The sequence below is a fragment of the Lathamus discolor genome, chromosome 6 (assembly GCF_037157495.1).
Source record: "Lathamus discolor isolate bLatDis1 chromosome 6, bLatDis1.hap1, whole genome shotgun sequence".
NCBI classification, from domain to species: Eukaryota; Metazoa; Chordata; class Aves; order Psittaciformes; family Psittacidae; genus Lathamus; species Lathamus discolor.
The window spans coordinates 5,459,008-5,471,480 of record NC_088889.1 but is presented as its reverse complement, the minus strand read 5'-3'; the positions used below and the strand labels follow the sequence as shown (position 1 = coordinate 5,471,480).

Genomic DNA, 12,473 nt, shown 5'->3' with positions numbered 1-12,473 from the left:
GGATGGGGCAGCCACAGCTTCTCTGGGCAACCTCTGCCAGTGCCTCAGCAACCTCACAGGGAAGAGCTTCTGCCTTAGATCCAACCTGACCTTCCCCTGTTTCAGTTTGAACCCATTACCCCTTGTCCTATCACTATAGTCCCCAGTGAAGAGTCCCTCTCCAGCATCCTTGTAGCCCCCTTCAGACACTGGAAGCTGCTCTGAGGTCTCCACGCAGCTTCTCTCCTCCCGAGAATGGCCATGAGGACCATCCCCCTGCCAAGAGCTGCCTGGGGAGCACTGGCAGGGGATCAGCACCCCTGACCTGCCCTTGCTCTGCCCGGACAGGTATCCCTTGTGTCCCACATGGGATGGACAAGGCTTTGCCCCAGAGCAGCTGAGGCTGCCAGCACAGCCTTTTGTCCCCCATCCCCATGCAATCATTACCAGCCCTGCATAAACCTTTCTCCTAGGAATTCCCCTAATAGCACTTGGAGCAGGCTAGTCCCTTTGGCATCCACAACATCCTTTGACAGTGAATTGTGTGATTCAGTTACTCATTGCGCAAGAGAAGTATTTCCTTTAGTCTGTCCTAAACCTGCTGTCCAGTAACTCACACACTGCTCCAGCTCTCATACTGTCAGAAATCATTAAGAAGGTCCTCACTGACCTTCATGAACTATTCATGAATTCCTGCATCTCCTCCTGTCGGCCTTTTTGTTCCCAAACCAAAAGGCCTCACTCTACTGAACTTCTGCTCAACAGCAGGAAACAGAGATACCTCTTTGGATTAAACAACTAGACCCGAACAGGATATTCAAGAACCAGAGCATTTTAGACAGCTGCCGGATTAGGGCTTGGTGTTTTACTCTATTTCTTGCCTAGCAATTGTCAACATTCTCATCACTTAATTGCTGAGTAACCCGTTGACTTAAGACTATCCCAATGACTCCAGCATCTCCTTCACCATCAGTAGCTTTAAAGTATTTCATATCAAATACATAGACAAGTGTAAGTAGTTAACAGTGTTGCAGGGAATAGACTTAGCTCTTCTGATACTGCCTTATCCTCCTTAGGTGTCCACTTTAGTCCCCATTCAACCAGAGGAACGAAAGACTTCCTATCAAGCTTCCTTCCTTCAGTGTGTTTGCACCAGTTTATAGCAGAAGCTTCAAGCCTTTTACAAGCCATCCTCCAAACTCTGTTCTTAAGCATGTCTTAGTATGATTTCACATTGAACAGCCCAGTATTTATGATCCTTCCTGTTTTCCCCCTTTGGACATGACTTCTTTTCTTATGATATCGTTTTACTTCTAATAATGTTCTTTAATCTACAATTTAACCATGCTAGCTATTTTTATTCTCTTTGAAAAGCCTTTCTGGTGGTTAAATTTATCATGGACTCCTAATATCCAGAGCCTAGATGTCTGCAAGCCTTTTTCACTCTTTCCTCCTTGAAGCTAAGGCTTTACTCTAGAGGATATGGGGAGGAAGTTTCACCCTACGGAGCCATGAAATCTGAATGCTTGATTATCTCTACTGCAAAGTGCCTCCTCATTGCATCTATGTGCTCCTTGAGCTAAACCAAGAGCTCCCTGAGGAGCTTTCATTTCACATAAAGCACTGATCCTCTCCTGGTTGACCTACTCAGGCATCAGGTACTTTGGTGTCCTACAGGTCCTTCCCACTTAGCTCCTGAGTTTTGGCTCAGACACGACGCCACCCTCTTCTCTTGGATGCTCACATGAAGCCCTCTTTCCTCCCTGATCCAGGCTCACATCCATGCTGACAAAATAAGCCCTTTTCTAAAGCAGAAACACCATGGGACCCTTGCATAGCAGAAGGAGGAGAACCACCAGCCTCAGGTCCCCTTGAACAAGAGAACGGGACAGCCGAGAGCGCCACATGCAATGTGTGAATACCAATCATAGAATCATAGAGTGGCTTGGGTTGGAAAGGACCTTAAAGTTCATCCAGTTCCAGCCCCTTGCCATGGGCAGGAATGCCTCACACCAGACCATGTCACCTCAATAAATCCAAGTCCTCTCCATTCCCCAACCAAACACATCTCCCTTGGCTCCAAAGCAACAGACCTCCACCTACAGGGGCCAGCAAACCGAGCCTCAGCAATTCCCAGTTCTCCTACAGGGAAACTGCGGTCCAGAGACAAGCAGCTTGCTTGTCTCCATGCAGTGCACCAATAGAAGGGTTAGGAGCAGTGTTCTCTCCCTAGCTCTCCATCCCTCCCTGTAAGAACAAGACCATTTTCTGTGCCAAAACAAGCAGTAAATTAAGGAACTAAAACAGGGGAAGTTTAGATAGGATATAAGGAAGAAGTTCTTTACTGTGAGGGTGGTGAGGCACTGGAATGGGTTGCCCAAGGAAGTTGTGAATGCTCCATCCCTGGCAGTGTTCAAGGCCAGGTTGGACAGAGCCTTGGGTGACATGGTTTAGTGTGAGGTGTCCCTGCCCCTGGCAGGAGGTTGGAACTGGATGATCTTCAGGTCCTTTCCAACCCAAACCATTCTATGGTTCTATAAATCCCAGGAACCCCAACTGCCATCACCCCTGCTCTGAGCCCCCGAGCATCTTTGCAGCTAAAGCTAAGCCGAAATCTCAGCAATCCTGCCACCTCTCCTGCTTTGCCTGCTTGCTTCCTCAGCGTGGTAAAAATCCACCCAAGAGCAAACACACACGTAGACACAGTCATAAAAATAATAACTCCGAAAGCTCTCAGATTGGTTATTTTGGGTTGATTTTTCTGGGAAAAGGAGGAGCCGGTTGATAACCCTCAATGTATTTTGGGAAACAAACAAAAATACCCCGTAAAAAATGTCAATATGCTTCAGAACTAGAAAAAAACAGGCAAAACTTCACGATGTTGGATCCCAAATGGCATCAACTCAGGGGTGCTACTAATGGAAGCTGATTAAAAACAGGCTCTTGTTTGCCTTCTTAGGCAGGCGGGCCCCATCCCATTTCTCTCCGAGGCCGGGTATTTTTGTCTTCTTTCTTCCTTTCTTGCCTGCCTCTCCCCTTTCCCTCACTGTTTGGTTCTGCTCCAGCAGCTCCATTCCCAAATAACTTGGCTTTAGCTGCCTCCCTGCAAAGGGACAGGGCTGCGTCCTTCCAGGTTTCGCTGCTCCTGCATCTTTCCATCCCTTCCAAAACCCAACCATCCATCCTGCATCCAAAGAGCAGAGCACCTTGGAGCTGTGCCGGTCACTGTGATACCACATGTGCAGCAATGTGGAACCCCCCTGCATGGGTTCAGCCATAGAGAGTTGAAATGCATCCAACTTATCTCAACAGCAATTGTTTAACAGTAAGCACGAGAGATAACCTGTGGTCCCGATGCTGCTTTCCTTCCGTTTGCTTTAACATAAGGAATAGTGGGGAAACCATGTTACCTCCCTGAATTTCCCCTCAATTAGAGGCTGTTGTGAAAAGAGACTGAAATGGATCTTTAACGACCACGGTCAAGACCTCCAAATACTTCTCTGAGGGAAAACACGGGCTTGCCAGAACCCAAGATTCAAAGTGACAAGCACATAAACATCCTTCGCATGGCTCTGTGTTAGCCAAGAGCTGTTTCACAAGCGAGCTGTGTTCTCCCCCTTCTCGCCCGTCGCCTTCCCTCCTGCCCAAGAAAGGTCATTTTCTTCACGAGGAAGGGAAAAAAAGAGAGAGAAAAGAGATCTTCCCCAGCAACGGGGTTTAAAATCAAGCCAAGGAATCAAAGCTCCCTTTCGCCTGTTCCTAATAAATAACTGCAGCCTCTTCAGTGCAAACATTTCCAGACAAAGAATCTCTGTTCAAGGCAGTTGTTCAGTTATCGTGGTAGATGTTGTCTGGTTTGAAATCAGAACTTGGTTTGGTTTCAAAGGAAGTCTTCTGCAGCCTTGTGTCTGTACGGACTCATAGAGGAGGCGAAGGAAAGCCCGTTCCCCTCTTGCTCAGTTCCCCCAAGTCTCTCCCCATTGCCACCACTGGCTCCTGCTCCATAGAGCCATAGAACGGTTTGGGTTGGAAAGGACCTTAAGAACATGAATGCTCAAGGAGAAAACCCAGCTCATCTCCAGAGCAGAGCTGGGGCAAAGCCAGCCTGGCACCAGCACAGCCAACATCAGGAGCTGACCCTACTCTATTAATAACACACCATGACATTTGCTAGGCAGCAGTCACACGTGCCTAATTACCAAGTTCACACCCTTAATAACCTAAAAGTTGACACGTTTAATAATGCTCTGGCACAAGGAACTGTTCCTGGTTACGCAGGAATTGTTTCCTTCTCCCCTGGGACCAGTTAAACTGATTGCACTGCCAATTAAATACTTGGAGCTGCTTTGCTCTACAGCCAAGAGCTGGGCCGTTCCGGTAGCAGCGCTCAGTCTCAACTAGGCAGAGCAGGCACAGGGACACAAACATACATGTGATGTGATGCTGTTTGGGAATTAACTCATTCCCATAATTCATTATCCCGAGTTTAACCACCCAACTTAGGGGGTTACTCAAGTGGAAGGGAAAGACCACACATTACTACTTGACGAAGCACTGGCAAGCTCCCTGCTCTGTCTGGCCTCCGATTGCAGGAGAAGAAAACCTCTCCTTGCTTGTGTGATTCCTGGATTCCCGATTATTTCCTTCTCAGAGGAGTGGTTCCTTGGCTCTGCTGTTGCTTTGGAGGACAGGTAACAATGACTGTGTGGTGTTTCTTACCCAGTGTCCTGCAGTGATCCCACTGCGCTCCTCCAGCATCAGGCCCACAGCACTGGTGAGGATCAGGAGGCGTCGTCATTAACCAGCTCCTAAACATGTTATCAGGATCCCAGCACGGAAACCTGCAGGAATGACAAGCACCTCCTTGTCTTTGCTCCACTGTGAAGTGTCCCCACTGAGTCACTGGGAACCCAGAGGTGAGAGAAGTTACCCAGCAGCAGACATGATGGACACAGTGAGGAGAGGAGGCTGCCCTCAGCCCCACTGGATTGCAACCAGAAATACTCCATGAATCGCTGAGTCAAACTGAGCTAAAATATTCTGGGGGGAAAAAAGGCAGAAAAAGCTTGTCCATAATTTGCAGAGAGAGGATTTGGGGTTTTCCTGGTGCCAGGAGAGCAATGACGCTGCACCACTTAGATCCCCTCTGTGCTGGTCAGGCCAGTGTAAGGTGCAGAGGTTCAGATCCACCACACCAGCACAAGTGGCTCTACGTTAACACAGCGCCTCAACGTGAGAACAGGGGGAAGATGCTGACTGGTTCGAAGGGGACTGGACCCGAACCAGGAAGACAATGAAAGAATTGCTTTCAAGTTCAAGCTTTTACTCACCCACCGAGTGCTCCTCTCACTGCAGAGGGTGATTTACACATGAAGCAACATGAGGCTGAAATGCAGGCCCCATTAAAGATGAATTCTGTGTGATTTGGAGCGATGGGGCTGAAGGCACCCCTGGGTGCTCCCCTCTGCCCCGAGCCCCATCCTGCACTTGGATCCCAGCTCCATCCTATGCAGACACGAACTGCTTGTGTCACTGCCCTGCCGAGCATCACCCTAAGTGGCACCCGCTGGATGCTTTCGAGCTGTGAAAATTGCTGAAGGGAAGTGCACAACCCACATCTCAAGCCTGTAGCGGGTGACAGACTCAAACCCCTTTGGTACACATCACTACCCTCAGTAAAGTGAATGCAATAGGTCTTCCAGGACAGGTATCCATGATGCTAAAAACCATTGCAAGAGAAACCTTCAAAATGAGCAGCACAGGAAGACTGGATGGGAGGTTTGTTTTTCCAAGGCCTCTCCAGGACAGAGCTAAACCACTCTGGCTTTGCACCCTTTTGCCTCGATCATAGCTGTTCTGCAGATAGATGCTAGCCTATCTTGGCATCTCCCCTGTTATTGCCTTTGAGATGGAGCAGAGAAATGTTAACAAAGAGCAGTTGAAGAGAAACGGATTTATTCAGCCTAACCACTGGAATATGGCTTTTCCTCAAATGTTCTGTGACAACGGATCCTCAACCCCGCTTTATCCTCTGTGTTAACATCCACGTTTGTCTCTTGAAGCAGAAAAGGGAACAGGGCTGTCTTCCACTTTCTGGGAAGCATATCCCTGATGCTTTGGCTGGCACAGCACAGCCCCCTATGCCTCTTGCATGGGGTAGGAAGGGCGACGGTAAATGACCTGCTATTACTTAATCCCAGCTGCTAACAGGAGTGATGAGCAGGGAAGAAGATCGTGTGCTCACAGCCTCTTGAAGCTACCGCACGCTTTGTATATCGGGGGATACGGAGCAGAGCTGAAAGCAATACAAAAAGGAGCCTGAAAGCTGCGGCACAGGGAGGATGCTCCACAAACTTTGGTTATCTCACAGAGCTCACTTCCCACTGCGTACCTTACCCAACATTTAGGCTATAGAGCTCCCACAGATGCTTCCAACCCTTTCACAAACCCCACTCTCCCAGTACTGTAACAGCATGAGGAACTGGTTGAGGCAAATTAGCCTCGCTGCTGGTAAGTGATTGGTTTTGACAGAGTTTGGTTTGGCTGAAAGCTGCTCTGGAGGTCAGGTTGCTTTGTACTTGTCCTGGGTGGTGAAGGACCTGTCCAAAACCAAGTGTGTGCCCTCCCCTCCTGATTTTCCTCAGCTTTAAGCTACAGACAGGCTTGGAGCAGGAGCCACCATCGGGCTGCACTTTGGTACCCAGCAGGTACAAGTGCATGGATGCCCTGACTGAGCATCCTGGTCTCCATCATGGTCATCTCTTTGCTCTGCCCCAGCCTTACCTCCCCCGACCAGTTCACAGGATGCTGCTGGTCCCTGTTGACCAGTGTGATTGCACCAGGGTGTAAGAAAAGCTGTAACTCCCCAGCAAATCTTAGTGGTATCAGTTAGCGAGAGGCTACAGCTTTCTATCAACTAATACCTAGAACTGGGAAGTTTCAGCTGCCGGGGGCTTGCCGGGAGGAGAGGTGCTCCCCTGGGATTACACTGTTAGCACGGGAGTATTTGAAGAGAATGGAGAAAACACAGGGAGCAGACTCCCAGTCTGGGAATTTGCTTTCCATGCTGTAGAGAGCTTCAGCTGCTCCTCGGCACACACAGCACACACTGTCTTACAAAACCTTACATGCACGTACACACATGCACCCCCCCCCCCCCCCCAAACTTCACTCCTGCACCACACCAAAATACCCTTTCCTTTTCCATATAGCACCATTTGCTCTAGTAAATAAAACTGCATTCTATCCAACTACCAACCACGCCTGCAGCACTGAACAGTTTAGAGGTCAGAAAAGACAAGAGAAGAGGCAAAACCAGCTTGGATAAGAACAGAACATACACTAGGGAATGCATGAGGCTTGCCCAGTTGCATAAAATTCCCAGCACAATCAGTTATAAACACTCCTGAAAAGCCCATTCAGGTTCACATGAAGATCCCAAACCAGCAAATAAAGTTGTCTAAACCCAGTCTAACTTGGTTCTTGTCTCATTAAGCTTTTACCTGCCGGTACAGGCTGCAAAACCTCTCCAAGCATCATATGCAAGGAAAGCATCACTGGTCCTGCACTAGCTACCAGCAGCCCTTCAATGCCTTTGGCTCTCAAAGGGGCAAAGGGAGCTGAGAGAGGACAATCAGATCCCCCAGATAAGGATGGTCGAATAAATACTGTGCAAATATATCAGGTTTTATTACTCTTTTATGGAAATAATAACAGACATTCAGGTAGAAACATATTAAATTAATGCAGTCAACAGTTTAAATGCAAAAATAAATATAAAGTCCAGCAGCTCAATGCATCTAAAACAGCTCATTTCTTCTAACGAATAGAAAAGATTTCTCTTTTTTTTTTTTTTTTTGTCTTTTTAACGGAGAGTTTCATACAATCGAATAGAAACGAAGGTACAAGCGCTTTCTTAGAAAACATCCCGACCCGGCTGCCCGCCTCCGGGGCTCCCTGCAGCCCAGTCCCGGCCGGGCCGGGTCCCACCGAGTCCCATCGGGTCCCACCGAGGCGGGCAACCCTCAGAGAGCCGAGTCCGAGTCGCTGGAGTCGAGGCTGTTGCGGAGACGGCAGCTTCCGAGGCGGTCCCGCTGCAGGCTGAGGTTCTGGGTGCTCCTCCGCAGGCACTCCAGAGACTGCAGGAAGGACTTCTTGGCCTTCTCCTCCTCCATAGGGGACACCCCTTCCTCCTCCACCTCCTGGATCTCGTCGAAAGTCACCGGCTGCGTCTTGAAGCGCGACTGCCGCGGCCGCCGCAGCTTTCCCTTGGGATTCTTAGCGGGGCGGGCGGGCGGTGGGAACTCCTCGGACACGCACACGAAGTGCGGCATCACCGCCTGGTAGCTGGAGCAGATGCCCATCAGCTCGGCCGGCTTCGCGGCCATCCTGCCGCCCGCGGGAGCGTCCGCCGCGGGGACCGGGGCCGGCGGAGCGGGACGCGGAGCTTCGGCCGTACCGGGCACCGAGGCTCCGGCCGGTGGGGAACGGGGAAGCGCGGGGTGGAACCGCGCGGAGAGATGCGGAGAGGAGCGGTGCTCTTCGGAGAGGTGCGGGTCGGCGCTGATCGGAGCGGGGCGGTACCGTGCGGAGCGGTGCGGAGGGGAGCGGTGCGGCACCGTGCGGAGCGGTGCGGACCGGAGCGGTGCGGCACCGTGCGGAGCGGCGCTTGGAGAGGGGCGAAGCAGAGCTTGGAGCCGATCGGTGCGGTGAGACGCGGTGCGGACCGGGGTGCGGACCGGGGGGTCCCAGCGTCCTCAGCGGATCCGCCGCTGCTGCTGCCGCCGCCGGCTCCTCGGCACCGTTATATATCCCGGCGCTGCCCCCGCGGGAGCATGCTCAGACGGCAGCGGGCCCCGCTCGCAGCCTGCGGGCTCTTCCCTTCCGCCTGACGTCTCCCCGGCACCGCTGTCACCGCCCCCGGTCCCCCCCGCCCGCCCCGTCCCCTCGGTGAAGACGGGGGGAATGGCAGGGACCAGCACCGAGCCTCCTGCGGAGGCTTCGCCCTCGGTCCCGTCGCCCCTTCCCTGCCCCTCTCCTCACCCCGAGGCTCCCCTCACAGCCGGCTCCATCCCCAAGGCACCCCCGGGGGAGCATCGAGTGTGTTACCGGGGCCTCACTACATCCCCGAGCGCCTCGAGAATCCCAGCTTCCCACATCCCACCTCTCAGCTTGTTCTATCAATACCATGATTTCTATGGCTGTAAAGGAACAGTGACAGACTCGGCACATCAGCTTTCAGCAGGGATCGCTACCGTCGGAATAATGTGGGTAAAGGAAACCCCAAGGCAAGCCCAATCTGAACACCTCAATGCTGCAAGGAGCCAGACTTCAACTACAGGGATCCCATGGGACAGCCCCAGACAAGAAACCAGCAGCACCAGAGGGTTAAGCAGGACACTGGGATCTCGCTCCCAATTCTGCCACCTCTAATGTAGTTTAAACACCTTCAGTGCAACACCATGTTACTCCTTTCAGACGGGATCCTAAAATTTTCCATTCCCCTGTGGGCTCTGAAATCCTTCCATGGAATGATGCAAAATCGGATCCTCAGCGGGAAAACAGCATGCAAGTATTAGTGAGCTGAAACAAAAGCTTGCAAATCAGTGTCGGCTGGGACCACGCTCTAAAGCTGTGTGTGCCAAGGAGTGTCAGTGATGGAAAAACCCAACAGCCCAAGAAAAACATACGATAGGGATAGGAAAGGAGCTAGAAGGAAGTGGAGTAGAAAAGCATGAGGGAGGAAGAGCCTGAAATGATTAGTCTGTCCCCTCTGCAGGGCTAATGTTAGACTGTTCCCACAAAGGCATTCTCCAGGGTAGCTTCACCCACTCGGGGATATTTTTGAAGCTTGGTTAGGAACTGGGAAGGAAGCAGAGGCTTAGCAACAGCATCAGGAATCCTGGTCTGTGCTGGAGAAGGGATAGGAATGTGAGCTCAGGGCCCTGAGCAGTCAGTTCTTGGTGTGCCCTCCACAGAGGTATTGGTTGGTAAATCAGCCCTCAGAGAGATGTGAGCTTACCATGGGTCCTGCACCCTCCAGCCAGCACATCTGCCATGAGCTCCAGGTTACTGCACTTTGCCATATAACAAGTTCTTTGTGCAGAGGCAGAGCATCCATCACACACATCTTGTACCACAGTCCAGCAGCCAGGAAGGACTAGTTTTGGGGAGTGTGCCATCAGAAAGTCTCAGCTTTGTCTTTGGGTAAGACTTGGGACTGGTCCCTCTGCCTTTCAAACTGCTTTAGCAGCGGTGATGCTTCAGGACCTGCGTTGGAAACAAACCATTATCATTACAGCCCTGGCTCAAACAGAGTAAAACAAAGCAGGAAACATGGATTTGGGAGAGGAAGACCAGAGGCACTCACTAGCGTGTTTCTAGAAGCCTGGCTGCTTTGCCTCTTGCCAGGGTAAAAGAAACAGTCAGAGCCATGGCTTTATGAAGCACCTGGCTGCAATCTCTTGGTTTCTTGGCTTCCCAAGGCAGCTTTAGGGCCAGGGTCAGCTTGAAGCCTTTTTATTGGGAGATACAATTAGCTTAATAAAGGAACAATTTTCTTTTTGGTCAAATTGAATCATTCCAGCTCGGAGAAGGATGTGTTTTTTTACTGTTGATTTTAACGGCTAAATTTAGCCCATAGAGCCCTTGCTGCAGTACAATTTTCTCTCCAAGAGTCCCATTTACAACAGTTTTTATTCCTCACAACTTGGTTCTGCTGCAGGACAAGGGAAAGACAAAGTGTGTTTCTTCAGCACAGCCCTCCAACAAGATGAGCCTGCAGAACAGTTTGGAGAACTCCATCCTGCAATAAGCTCTGGGCTGACACAGGAGCTTTGTCCTGGCAGTGGAGAAATCATCTTACATTCAATTGAGGGAGGGGATTGTCGTCCTCTGCTCTGCTCTTGTGAGACCCCACCTGCAGTCCTGCATCCAGCTCTGGGGCAACAGCACAAGAGGGACGTGGAGCTGTTGGAGCAAGTCCAGAAGGGGCCATGGAGATGCTGCAAGGGCTGGAGCAGCTCTGCTCTGGAGCCAGGCTGAGAGAGCTGGGCTGGGGCAGCCTGGACAAGAAAAGGCTCCTTAAGGGGAGACCTTAGAGCAGCTCCAGTGCCTAAAGGGGATACAGGAAACCTGGAGAGGGGCTTGGGACAAGGGCCTGTAGGGACAGGCCAAGGAGAATGGCTTGAACCTGCCCGAGGGGAGACTGAGATGAGCTCTTCGGCAGAAGCTCTTCCCCGTGAGGGTGCTGAGGCGCTGGCACAGGGTGCCCAGAGAAGCTGTGGCTGCCCCATCCCTGGCAGTGCTCAAGGCCAGGTTGGACACAGGGGCTTGGAGCAAGCTGCTCTAGTGGAAGGTGTCCCTGCCAGTGGCAGGGGTTGGAGCTGGATGAGCTTTAAGGTGCTTTCCAACCCATACCATTCCATGATTCTATGAAATGACGCAAGTTAAATTTAATCCACTCCAGCAAAAGAGCATCCAAGGTTCTGCTGAAGAAAGGCTGGTCCATACAACATCTTTAATTCAACACATGCATCCCGAGCCCAGACAGCCCATCTGGTTCCATACAGAATGTTTGATCTGAGGGCAAACTGACTTCACTTAAGGTAGAGAGAACATTTCATTCATTCAATTCTGATTAGAAAATGCTCTGGGAGGTTTCAATGCCGATTTGGAGCCACATCACCATGGTAATAACCAGGAGGCCTAAAGATTGTATTTGAGACAATTCAGAAAATATATCCTGTGACATAATCCCCCAAGTTAGGTCTGCGATGCGCTAATGTACCAACTATATTTACTCTAGTGGTTTAAATCATTACTTCAATCTCGGTTGCTCCCGGTACTGAAATGTGACCTCATGGTATAGGTTACAGAAGCCCTCTGCCATGTGGATCATCAGAGCACATTTCTTGCCTGCATAGTACAGGCCTGAAGTCACGTTGGATGCCAGGGCCAGAGGGAATCTTTACCCAGGGCTGGGAATGTTTCAGATGCTGCATGTTTTACGTTAAATATCCACTCAGCAGCTGTGGGGCCATGTTAAAATGCCATTTGCACAGGAGGAGAAAGGACTAACGCTGCTGAAACAGCACCTGGGGTATTAATTTATGTCACCAGGTCACTCATTTAACAATATGATTATAGGAAACATGCTTATAGGCTATTCCTTTTTTATTCCTCTTGCTGGCTATCAGAAGGAATGCCACAGAAGGGAAAGGAAAGAGTAAGAAGAGGAGGGAAAGAGAGAGTCACCTCGTCCTATAGGAAAAGAAACTTCCGCAAGGCCAGGGCTTCCACAGAAACACCTGTAGTTTGGTAATCCCAGTGTGGATACCCTGGACATCATGGCTCATGCTTCAAGATAGAGCATGTGGTAACTCCAGAGCCAGTGGGATGAGCTGCTTCCCAGCAGCATACCTTAACCCATCCACTGTGAGCGTGGTGATGTGCTGGCACAGGGTGCCCAGAGAAGCTGTGGCTGCCCCATCCCT

General features: G+C 50.8%; 1 protein-coding gene across 1 annotated transcript; it reads right to left on the bottom strand.

Annotated features, from left to right (window-relative positions):
* Positions 1-7,644: 7,644 nt before the first annotated feature.
* On the bottom strand, positions 7,645-8,877 carry C6H11orf96 (chromosome 6 C11orf96 homolog). The gene has a single exon (XM_065685905.1). The coding sequence runs from the start codon at positions 8,364-8,366 to the stop codon at positions 8,004-8,006; it is 363 nt and encodes a 120-aa protein (XP_065541977.1). The 5' UTR covers positions 8,367-8,877; the 3' UTR covers positions 7,645-8,003.
* Between the last annotated feature and the right edge of the window lie 3,596 nt (positions 8,878-12,473).

Bases quoted from the DNA above. Each gene is read 5' to 3' on its own strand.
- C6H11orf96 (XM_065685905.1), bottom strand. From the start codon at position 8,366: ATGGCCGCGAAGCCGGCCGAGCTGATGGGCATCTGCTCCAGCTACCAG.